This window comes from Pistacia vera, unplaced genomic scaffold, assembly GCF_008641045.1.
Source record: "Pistacia vera cultivar Batoury unplaced genomic scaffold, PisVer_v2 Contig270, whole genome shotgun sequence".
In the NCBI taxonomy this organism is placed as follows: domain Eukaryota; kingdom Viridiplantae; phylum Streptophyta; class Magnoliopsida; order Sapindales; family Anacardiaceae; genus Pistacia; species Pistacia vera.
In genome coordinates this window covers 170352-182613 of record NW_022196080.1, presented here as the reverse complement: position 1 = coordinate 182613, position 12262 = coordinate 170352, and the positions used below count along the sequence as shown (strand labels likewise).

At 40.9% G+C, this 12262-nt stretch overlaps 1 protein-coding gene across 1 annotated transcript; it reads left to right on the top strand.

The window, feature by feature from the left end:
- The first annotated feature begins 9995 nt into the window (after window positions 1-9995).
- Window positions 9996-11740, top strand: LOC116133556 (protein DETOXIFICATION 49-like). The gene has a single exon (XM_031419247.1). It carries the CDS (start codon window positions 10052-10054, stop codon window positions 11597-11599), a length of 1548 nt encoding a protein of 515 aa, XP_031275107.1. The 5' UTR covers window positions 9996-10051; the 3' UTR covers window positions 11600-11740.
- Window positions 11741-12262: the final 522 nt, after the last annotated feature.

The following is a 12262-nucleotide window of genomic DNA, read 5'->3' as shown; positions in this document are numbered from 1 at the left end:
AGAGTAGGATCCTTATTGAGTTTGTATTGAAGGTTTAAGAGGAAGTATCAAGCCTTCAAGAGTAGAGAGCTTAAGTGGTTTCTCCTTGAGCTTAAGGTAAGTAAATTAACCTAAGTTATGATTTACTTGATTGAATGATGTGTAGAGATTCTATATATGTGCTTAATGCTTGAATTTCTATGTTTGAAATGAGTTGATGAATTCATGAATGAGTTCAATGTTGTTATATGAAAGAATTTCCACCATGAGAAGGGTGGATTGTGTTGTTAAAATTTGGTAGAAGTGTGGATAGAATTAGAAGAATTTGAGAGAAATATTTGAAGTGTGTTTTCCTTGCAGGATGTATGATGCTTTAAAGGAGTTGAACTCCTATTTTGGATGATTAAGAAAGAAATATCATTAACAAATAGAATAGAGTTTATGTATGCACACATATTGTTTGATGAAATGTCTAAAAGAAGCATGAGTAGAAGTAGAGAACCTTACTTTATGCAACATAGCATATTTGCATGTCATGAATGCATATAAGAAAGATTTTAGGCATGAGCCATCCATATGCATATGTTTAATTGAGTAATCACATGAGAAATAAATATGAGAAATGAGAAAGAAACACTCTATGAATAGAGATAAAGAAAAGAACTAATTCTCTTAGAATAAAGAGAAAGAAAGAACTAGCACTAGAGAATAAAATGATTATTAAGTGCTATAGAAAAGAAAAGAAAATAGGTTGTGCGATGGGGAACCCGTGAGTGTAGAGTTACCCGCATGTAAACCGCCATGAGAGAGAGAGCGGAATGAGAATGAGAAACAGAATTTGTATAGCCGTGAGAATATATGTGGTGAGGGCTATGCACCAGAGAGAGAGTACACTCACATGACCAAGGGTTCCAAATCCATGCATCGACCAAGACAGGCAAAGAATAAGAATAAGAAAAGAATAGAAAGAAAATGCATTGTTATACTTTAATATCTCATCCATGTATGGTTATGATATTCTCCATGGGCGATGAGAATAGAAAGAAAGAAAAGAATGGTAAGAGTTAGAAGTAGAGAAAGAACAATAGAGATTGAACTAGAGAGAGTAACAAGAGTACGAACAGATTTGTACGGAGATTATAGAGTAGAAGATTTACTTACTGAGCATCTTTGTGCTCACCACATTGTTTTCTCTGTTTTTCAGGACATAGGTGAGAACGTGTTCGGATGGACGTCGGCAAGCGGGGAGACTTGACTGCACTGTCTACTGTCTTTTTGAGAGTCTTTTGTACAAATGATGTTGTACTTTGTAAAGAATGTATTTATTAAGTAAAGAAATTTTTTGGACCCAACCTTTTTGATAAATATACTAGTCTTTTTATTGATATATTTTATGAATATGATAGTAGAAAGAAGTTGTTACATGATTTAGGACTAGATTTATAAAACCGGTTAACCAGTAACCAAATCGATAATTCGGTTTGGTTAATAACCAGTTCAAAGGATAATTCGGTCCTGTTTCGGTTTGATTATCCCTTATACCGAAAAACCGGTTCGGTTTGAGAAGTGGGCAATTTGGTTCAGTTAACTAGATTTCCACACCCTATTGCCCATCCCTATTCAAGACTCAAGAGGTACAAAAGTGTAGGTTTGTAAACCTTGGGTGGGAAAAAGAAGTTTAGCCTATTATTATGTCAACACCCTGGGCCCGAGCTGGGTTTGCCAGGGTTAGGCCCAGGGTTTAGCTATGTAGTGCATAGTTGGAATTTCAACAACTAGGAATTAGAATGGGCTTAGCCGAGCCAACCTAAACCCGGATCAAAAAGCTCTGGTGGAAAATTAATAAAATGTTTATGAAGAAAGCAATTTAAATTAAAGAAAATTTTTTTTTCTAAAAAAATAAAAGATTAAAGACAAAAAGGATTTTTTTTAATTTAAAATTTAAAAATTATATATATATATATATATTGAAAGTCCCTAACTCTGTAAATACTAAATATTGACAAGTAGCCATTAATCCCTATAAGTAGTTAAGTTCAAACTTCAAAGTCAATGAAGATTACGTCCAAATTCTTAAGGTTTGATTTTTATTTTTTTATTTTATTTTTTTTAAATTTGGTTTGATTGAGGTTTGTTTCGAGGATTATTTATTCTTGTGGGTCTAAGTTGATACTTGATAGTCGTTATTAGATTCAACATTCAAAATATTGTGCACATTGCCTAAAAAGACTTGATCATAACTAGTCTTTTTCACAGTTGATTTTTTGGATGCTTACATTCTACCGACACTTGTAATTTGAATCAGTCCAATGAAAATTGACCTTCACTTATTTATTAAAAAATTAAATAAATAAGTTAATATTAAATCTACTTTGATCATCAATAATATTGATGATTTTTGAAACGTTTTTCATGAAGTATTTGATGATTTACCATTTTCATAGTTTCCAATATCGATGAACTTGAAATCTTCTTCTTCTTTGTATAGTTGAAAAACCCCAAATCAACAACAATAAGCAGCTAGCTACCCCTTTTTTAACGTTAAGATGACTTCCACTGTCAAAGGAACCATTTTTCTTCAATTAGCGATTATTGCACAAGGAATTAATATACACAATGGTATTATGCATCAATACAAGTGATTGATGCTATTTAAAATGACATGGTAGACTTTTCTCTTAGTTTCTAGAATCATTTTTCATATTGATGATGTGAGATATTTAGAGAATGTGAATGCACGGGATTATTCATATTCCAAGATTTAGAGTCAATTAAAAAGGATTGTTATAAATTAAGTTTGTATGAAAGAATATTCTCCAGCTCTTGTCAAGCCATGATTGCCGCGTGTACACGTGTTTCCCTGACCCTGACTGAGTAAATGAAAGCGCTATTTTTGATTAGGTCATAAATAAGAAATACGCGAGTCAAATACTTAAACATGTCATTATGAATATTCATACATTATCGTTTTGTTTTTGGAAAGGATCAACCAATACTTTTTAAATACAAATAATAATTAAACTTATGAAATATAGTTTTTATAAAATAATCCTAAGTAGGGAAATACTTAACAATATTTTAATATACAATAACTCTGTTATACCTGGGAACTTAGGGCTGACGTGGCACCCTGGTAAATGCGCAAGGTTGGGCCTCGGGAAGAGTCTACTGCCATCCTGACGCAGCTGCTTCGTGTGATCACGGTGGCACTCACAGCTTCCTTCCGTCAGAGCAATGGGTGCACGTCAGGCCAGCAAAGAGATGTGGTGATCCCGCGTGTCCAACCCCTGCGGCAAATCACGTGAATTACGCTAAACAAAGGATTTGCACGGATCATTTCACCAACTTGCAGATTCAGTGATGATTGCCTCAAAACATCCCACTATAAAATGGGAGTTCCTCTCTCATTAAAGGGATTCGCACATTTTACTCTTGAAAAAAAACATCTCTCTCTAGAAAAGACAATCTTCGATACCTTGTATCATCCGTGTAAAGTCAGTCGTCTAAAGCGACCTGACCATCATCATAAATAAAAATATCAATGGACGTAGGATTTACTTCCTTAGCATCTGAACCACTTTAAAACTCTTTTCTCACTGCATTTACTTTCATTTTTCTAAAAACCTTTTATGTGTGTCTTTTGGGGCCAACTCAACGTTTCATGCGTGCTTTTAGTTGGTGTCAAAATCGTGCATCAACAGTTTGGCGCTAGAAGGAGGGCTAATTTAGTGTCCATCCTTCATCAGGAGAATCTCCAACCTATCAGTCCTACAGTAACAAATGGCCCGCCAACCAGAACTTGAGCAGACCAACCAGGGCGCTGAGGGGCTCCCCCAAGTTCAGGGGGACACCTCTTCCAGAAAACCTCCAGCCCCGCAAAATGCTGCAGGAGATATCCCATCAAGCTCACAGCTTGACCCTACTATTAGAAGCTACTTGGAAATGTTTGACAATACTCTCCAGATGGTCAACCGAAGGTTGGACCGTTTGGACCAAGGCGTGCCATCCACGTCAGCTATGGCGGTGCAACCGCTAAAAACTCCTGCAGGTCATGCGAAAGCGCTGCAAAGGGAAATAGCCCATGCCGCGAGCACTGCAGCGCGTAGACGAAAGGGAAAACAAGTGGCAAAAAGCAAGCCCACGGGCTCCAAAAGGCTAGCGAACTTTGACCGCGTCCCGAGCAGAATACCAGTCTCGCTGAGACTCAATGAAAGAACGCAGCCTGAGCTATCCCATGCCACATCGCAAGAGCACGCCCCTAAAAGTGCTGGTCGGGGCGATTCCTATCACCACCAGCAAAACGATCCTGATCATCACCGTGCGAGAGGGTCCCACACTTCGAGAGGCGGTTCTTACCATCGCGAAGGTCATGAAAATACCCCACACCCCTCATCACCATCACACGCCTCTAGCCGACGTGTGTTAAGAGTGGCCAGAACAGCTAGCCGAGGCAAAGAGGAACCCAACCTCCGGACATTCCTCAACCGTAATCGCTAGGGTCAAACTCGCATGGGTGAAAGCAATCCCCAAGGGACTCCATTGTCGCAAATTGAGGAGCTTCAGCAAGCTCTAGACAGACTGCGAGCTCAGCAAAATGAGCAGGGTCAGGTCGCATCTACGTCCCCCTTCTCTACTGAAGTGTTAGCAACTCCACTCCCACCAGGATTTAGGATGCTCGATATGCGGGCGTTTGATAGGAACTCCAACTCGCAGGATCATTTGTATGAATTTAACGAACTGATGGAGCTTCACTAGGTCTCAAATCTAGCCAAATGCCGTTGTTTGGCAGTGACCTTGACCTCCCATGCCAAATGGTGGTTCAGGTCGCTCCTAGCAGCGTCGATCAGTTCGTGGCCTCAGATGAGCGTGACGTTCCTAAGGCATTTTCAAGCAAATCGAAAGTTCTCGATGCCTTTGAGCTACCTTAGCAATATAAGGCAAGAAAGGGATGAATCCCTCCAGTCCTACATTGATCGTTTCCACAGAGAGCTCAATAAGGTGGCTCATACTCCTGAAGAGTTTGTTCGGACTCTCATCATAGCCGGAGTCCATCCATAGACCGACCTGTGGAAAGAATTGCAAGCTGAGGACGATGTCTCCCCCACCGGATTCTATAATCTTGCGGAGAAGTACCTTCGAATAGAAAATTCAATGGCGGCACTCCGCCGTCGCGACCACGGCACTTCGGGTAGTGCACCTGGTCGGTGAGATAATAGAAGAGCTAATTGCAAGGGGGACGTAGACGATCAGCGAAGAGGGAAGAAGCCTCGTTATGAGCCCAAAAAGTCCTACGCTCCCATCCCTCGTCGCGATCACGACAGAAACCAATATACTCCACTGAACACATCTGTATCGGCTATTCTCGATAAATCCGAGGAGGCCAGCCTGCTCAGAGAGCCCGAGCCCATGAAAACTCCAGCGACAGCCAGAAATAATAAAAAAATATTGTCGCTATCATCGGGACAATGGGCACCATACCGATGAATGCCAAGCTCTCAAGCAAGAGATTGAAAACCTAATCAAGCAGGGACATTTCAAGGAGTATATTGATGACTCTGCTCCCTCGCAAGAGAAGAATCAGAGGGAGTCAAGTAAGAAGCGCTGTGATCAGAAAGGTGTGTGCACACTCAATTTAATTTTCGGGGGACCGCATTTCGCGGGAAACTCGCGAGGTGCCCAAGAAAGGTACGTTCGCGAGGCATACCATGAGCCCATAAGAGCGATAAGCGTGGCGCAGCGACCACAGAAGGTTCGCCGGGAGGAGGAAATTTCCTTCTCTGAAAAAGATGCGGCCCAGCTGCATCATCCTTAAAAAGACGCCCTTGTGATAACGCCCCTCATAGGGTGTCATAATGTCTAGAGAATGTTAGTGGACAACGGGAGTGCTGTGAACATCCTGTTCGCTTCGACTTTTGAGAGAATGAATTTGGATGAGGCAGACCTGAAGCCTGCCTCGTTCCCCCTATATGGCTTCACAGGGGACCACTTGTTCCCCAAGGGCACGATCTCACTCCCGGTCACGTTGGGTGACTTCAACGAAGTGACCAGAGTAATCGAGTTCTTGGTAGTAGATTTCCCATCTGCCTTTAATGGAATTCTGGGGCGACCTCTGCTGAGACACTTTCATGACTGTCACTTCAGTATACCATTTGAAAATGAAGTTCCCCACCCTGACAGGGATCAGGGAAGTTAGCGGGTCTCAGCGCGCGGCCTGGGACTGCTGTATGAAAGCAGTTCAAATGGCGTGCAAAGGCAAAGGCACTTCGCGCGGCGATCAAAACCAGACAATGGCGATCAGCCGGATAGAGCCACAGTTTGGCCCAACCGAGGATAATATAAATCCTCGTATTCAGGACTGCCCTTCCAGTGGGCCAGTTGAGGACTTGGCTGAAGTACCGGTCGACCACATGGAACTGAGCAGGGTGCTAAGGATCGGTAAAAATCTCAATGCCCAGCTCGCTACCAAACTTACCAACTTCCTCAAGGAGAACATCGATGTGTTCGCATCGTCGCACGCAGACATGGTCGAGATCAGCCCGAATGTTATTTGCCATGCCTTAAACATCGACAGTGAAGCCAAGCCAGTTCGACAAAAGAGGAGAGTGATAGACCCGGAGCGATATGTTGCCTTAAAGCTTGAGATAGATAACCTCCTTCGAAATGGGTCCATCCGAGAAGCACTCTACCCGGCCTGGGTTACTAACCCAGTTCTAGTAAAGAAGCCCAACAGCAAATGATGGACCTGCGTCGACTTCACCGACCTCAACAAGGCATGTCCGAAGGACAGTTTCCCACTGCCAAGAATTGACCAGCTCGTGGACGCCACCTCGGGGCATGAGCTGCTCAGTTTTATGGATGCGTACTCGGGATACAATCAAATTTCGATGTATGGGCTAGACGAAGAGCATACATCATTTATTATAGATCGGGGACTATACTGCTACAAAGTTATGCCCTTCGGCCTCAAGAACGCTGGTGCAACTTACCAGTGACTGGTTAACCGGATGTTCTCCGAACAGATAGGCAGATCGATGGAGGTCTACGTAGACGACATGCTGGTAAAATCCCACGCCGCCTCAGATCATATAGCGCATCTTGCTGAGATGTTCGGCATCCTCCGGTAGTACCGAATGAAGTTGAACCCCCTCAAATGTTCATTCGGAGTATCCTCAGGAAAGTTCCTAGGGTACATGGTTAACCAGCGGGGTATTGAGATCAACCCCGAAAAAATCCAAGCTCTCCTCGATATGAAGAGCCCGACCAGCAAAAAACAGGTTATGAGCCTAAACGGGCATATAGCGGCGCTAAGTCGCTTCATATTAAGACTAACAGATCGCTGCTTGCCATTTTTCAATGTACTCAGGGCCAATAAGAAGTTCGAATGGACTCTTGAGTGCGAATAGGCCTTCCAGAGAATAAAGGAACACCTCGAGAAGCCACCACTCCTGTCCAAACCTCTCCTACAAGAGATCCTCCTTTTGTACCTGTTCATCTCGCAGTTCACAGTCAGTGCAGCTCTTGTTCAGGAAGAGAGCGGAACACAATGGCCAGTGTATTATACGAGCAAGCGTCTGTTGAATATCGAGATGCGGTATCCAGAAATGGAGCGATTAGCCTATGCCCTGCTGATCGCATCCCTAAAGCTGCGACCTTACTTCCATGCCCATACAGTCCATGTATTGACTAATTACCCACTCAGGCTGGTCCTCCAAAAACCGGAGGCATCGGGAAAATTGCTCAAATAGGCCATGGAACTCAGCCAGTTCGATCTCCATTACAAACCAAGAGCAGCTATTAAAGGGCAAGCTGTTGCCGACTTCATCTCAAAGTTCTCGCATCATCCTGCGAATGAGTCGGAACAGCCCAACGAAGTCATCCAGGAAACTGTTCAAAATCTCTCGACGTGGACCCTCTACATCTATAGATCATCGAACAGAAAGAAGGCTGGAGCAGGTTGGGGTTTCCAGAATTTTCGAAATTTCCAGAATCTCTGGGAATCATCCAATTGCGGCATGACTTGTAGTTTCCAAGGTTTGGTTCTCGAACCTTAAAAACTAGGGGACTTCTGTTATACCTAGGAACTTAGAGCTGACGTCGCCCTGGTAAGTACGCAAGGTCAGGCCTCGGGAAGAGCCTACTGCCATCCTGACGCAGCTGCTTCGTGTGATCACGGTGGCACCCACAGCTTCCTTCCGTCAGAGTAATGGGTGCACGTCAGGCCAGCAAAGAGATGTGGTGATCCCGCGTGTCCAACCCCTGCGGCAAATCACGTGAATTACTCTAAACAAAGGATTTGCACGGATCATCTCACCAACTTGCAGATTCAGTGATGATTGCCTCAAGACATTCCACTATAAAATGGGAGTTCCTCTCTCATTAAAGGGATTCGCACATTTTACTCTTGAAAAAAAAATCTCTCTCTAGAAAAGACAATCCTTGATACCTTGTATCATCAGTGTAAAGTCAGTCGTCTAAAGCGACCTGACCATCATTATAAATAAAAATATCAGTGGACGTAGGATTTACTTCCTTAGCATCCGAACCACTTTAAAACTCTTTTCTCACTGCATTTACTTTCATTTTTCTAAAAACCTTTTACGTATGTCTTTTGGGGCCAACTCAACATTTCACGAGTGCTTTTAGTTGGTGTCAAAATCGTGCTTCAACAAACTCTCACACCAAGGTGAAGTCATATTGGATTGTAATGTACAAATTTTCTAAATTTATAATTAAATATGGCAAACAAATTTTACTAAGAGAAAGAGGAAATATGAAAAGGAGAAGAATTAAGAAACAAATCTTTCGTATTTGTGCTGTGCACTTCAATTATATTAATTGGGGTTTGTTTAATCAATAGAAAAAAGGGCATGCAGATGAATGATTCCCAACAAAATTGACTTGACCAGTACCCACGCCCCCAGTTTAAACCAAAACTAAATACTACAAACAAAACAAATCCCTCTTTTACAAACCCCAATTTGGACATGATCCTTTAATTTTATATCTTGAAATCTTCACTTCCCTCTATCGCATACAACAAACTGCCTATATATAACTTCTACTTGGTGCGCATCTTGCCTCCTTTCTCTCACCACTCTTGAATTTTAGCTCAATACAGAAATAGAGTCGAAGGCCAAGACGAAGATACGGACAAAGAAGAGTCGTGCACGAAGGCTAGCTAGTTGCCGCAGCCACCGTCCAAGGCATGGACACATATGGGACCATCCTCTTTTCTTTCTTTCTTTTTTTAACTATTTATTCAAAGTCTTTCATGCTTCCACCATCATAGGGCCGACCTTGCACCAAGACAAATTTTTTTTAGGGGACCTTATCATACTTTTGTAGGTGTTATCCTGCCATGGGTTAAGCGTTTTATTAAAAATTTATTATATGGATTAATGTTATCGTTTACATGGGATATTTATATTGTGGATCATTATCTAAGAATATATACCTAAGTCAAGTCCTCGTATAACCGTCCTATATTAATTTGTCCTCCGTTGCAAACAGCCAAGTATTGTACTCAAACCTTTTTAAAAACATGCCATAATATATGAAATTCAATGTTAAAATCACCATAATAAATACCGTCTCCCAATAAATAAGGATGATACTTACGTTAATATACGTGTCTCTTAAGTCGTAATTACTCTATGCTGTTTTAGGTCCATTTTAAAGAGGAAAGAACGACCCCAGATTACTCACTTTCCTTATCTATACATCTCTATATCTTTCTCTGGTTTTTTCCTTGCAGGCACAACAGTGATACCCCATGGTCATAAAAGGCCGCTTGAAATATTGTCGCCTAGAGTTTTAGCTAGAAAAACTTTGAAGCTTAATTCTGTCAACCATATAATATTACAGTATATCTTTTTTTTTTTTTTTTTTTTTTTTTTTTTTTTTTTTTTTTTGTTTTTTTTTTTTTTTGGTTCTACTCTTCTCAACGCCGACCTCAGTCACAACAACTATTTAATAAAACCCCCCTCTTGTTAAAGTCTCACTCTGTATAAATCATATCACTCTTACAAGATACCATAATTCCTCTTTCTCTGTAAATAAGAAGTCCATAACTATGAGCCAGTGTCAGTTACTTTCCTCTCCTTTGATCCCGCAGAATCAAACATCTGATCAACAAAAGACCAAGTCGCATCTCGTTCTTGCAATCAAAGAAGCAAGATGCATAGCCAACATAGCTCTTCCCATGATGTTAACAGGTCTTTTACTTTATTCTCGCTCTATGATTTCCATGCTCTTCCTTGGCAGCCTCGGTGAGTTGGCGTTGGCCGGTGGCTCCCTCGCCATTGGATTTGCTAACATCACCGGGTATTCTATTCTTTCTGGTCTTGCCATGGGAATGGAACCCATTTGTGGCCAAGCTTTTGGTGCTAGAAGATACAAACTTCTTGGCCTCACCATGCAAAGAACTATTCTTTTACTTCTCTTGATTTCAATCCCAATTTCTTTTTTATGGTTCAACATGAAAAATACCCTTCTCTTTTGCGGTCAAGCTGAAGATATCGCCAATGAAGCTCAAATTTATATTCTTTTTTCTCTTCCTAATCTCATTGCACAATCCATTTTACACCCCTTGCGTATATATCTTAGGACTCAATCCATTACTTTGCCTCTAACATTTTGTGCAACTTTCGCCATTATTCTTCACATTCCAATCAACTATTTTCTAGTTTCTGTTCTCAATCTTGGAATCAAGGGCATTGCTTTAAGTGCTGTTTGGACAGACATCAATCTTGTGGTATCATTGATCGTCTACATTATGATTTCTGGTGTGTACAAGAAAACTTGGGGAGGAATTTCTTTGGAGTGCTTAAAAGGCTGGAAGTCTTTATTGAACTTAGCCATTCCAAGCTGCATTTCAGTCTGTTTAGAATGGTGGTGGTACGAGATCATGATTTTACTATGTGGGTTGTTACTAAATCCACGAGCAACGGTTGCTTCAATGGGTATTTTGATTCAAACAACATCTTTGATATACATTTTCCCTTCTTCTTTAAGCTTCGGTGTGTCAACAAGAGTTGGAAATGAGTTAGGTGCCAACTGTCCGAAGAAGGCGAAACTCGCCGCGGTAATCGGCCTCTCATCGAGCTTCATTACAGGCTTTTCAGCATTGCTTTTTGCTGTTATGGTGAGGAACATTTGGGCGAGCATGTTCACACAAGATAGTGAGATTATCGCTTTGACATCAATGGTTTTACCAATAATTGGACTGTGTGAACTTGGGAACTGTCCACAAACAACAGGATGTGGTGTTCTTAGAGGAACTGCTAGGCCTAAAATGGGTGCAAACATCAACTTGGGATGCTTCTACCTTGTGGGCATGCCGGTTGCTGTTTGGTTAAGTTTTTATTCCGAGTTTGATTTCAAGGGACTCTGGCTTGGTCTCTTGGCAGCACAGGGCTCATGTGTTGTGACCATGTTATTCATTGTGGCTCGAACCGATTGGGAACATGAGGCTCAGAGGGCAAAGGAGCTCACTGGATCAAATGCAGTTATTGATGATAATTATGGGATTGAAGAAGATGAAAAGACATTATTGAAGGATGGCAACAAGGATTCATTGGGTTTATCGGAGGAGCCAAGCAACCATAGTTCACCGGTTTAATTATTTGTGTTTTTAGATACAGATCAGAAGGCTCTAACCATTTTTAGATTATTTTTGTTTTGTTTTCACTAATGGTAAGTGTCAAGTAGAGCAGTGTTGTCATATTCCAACAATGATACATATAGATTTTGCTGGTTAAAATAGCCTGTTTTTATGTGTCTTTATGGGTAATAGAAAACCCAGTGTGACATTGACACATGTTGTAATGCTAGGTGCGAGTGGTATTCGCATTTTTTTATTAGACTTCGCCGTTGCAACGGCTAAAATGGAATTTCCTTCTTTCTAAAAATTGAATTCCCTATTTTAATTGAATGCTGCATATAAAAAACTTTATTATACATTTTTAATGCATTATATTTATAGATTGTTTAGAATCATTGAAGGTAATTTGGCTTAATCTGCAAGCCCAAATTAGTTGACTTTATCAAATAATAAATTATTCTTTATTTTCCTCAATAACAAAATTAAAAACTCTTATATTGTTTGACAATCTGCTTGTATTAGACATTAAATAAAATAAAAGTCTACGGTATATACATACAAGTATTTGGAAGTACACTAACTAACAAACTGATGAATCATTTGTCGTGTACAGTAGTAGCAGGTGTCATCACAAACTACCTGTTGCCTTCTATCTCAAACTCCTAACTGACCACTTTTCTC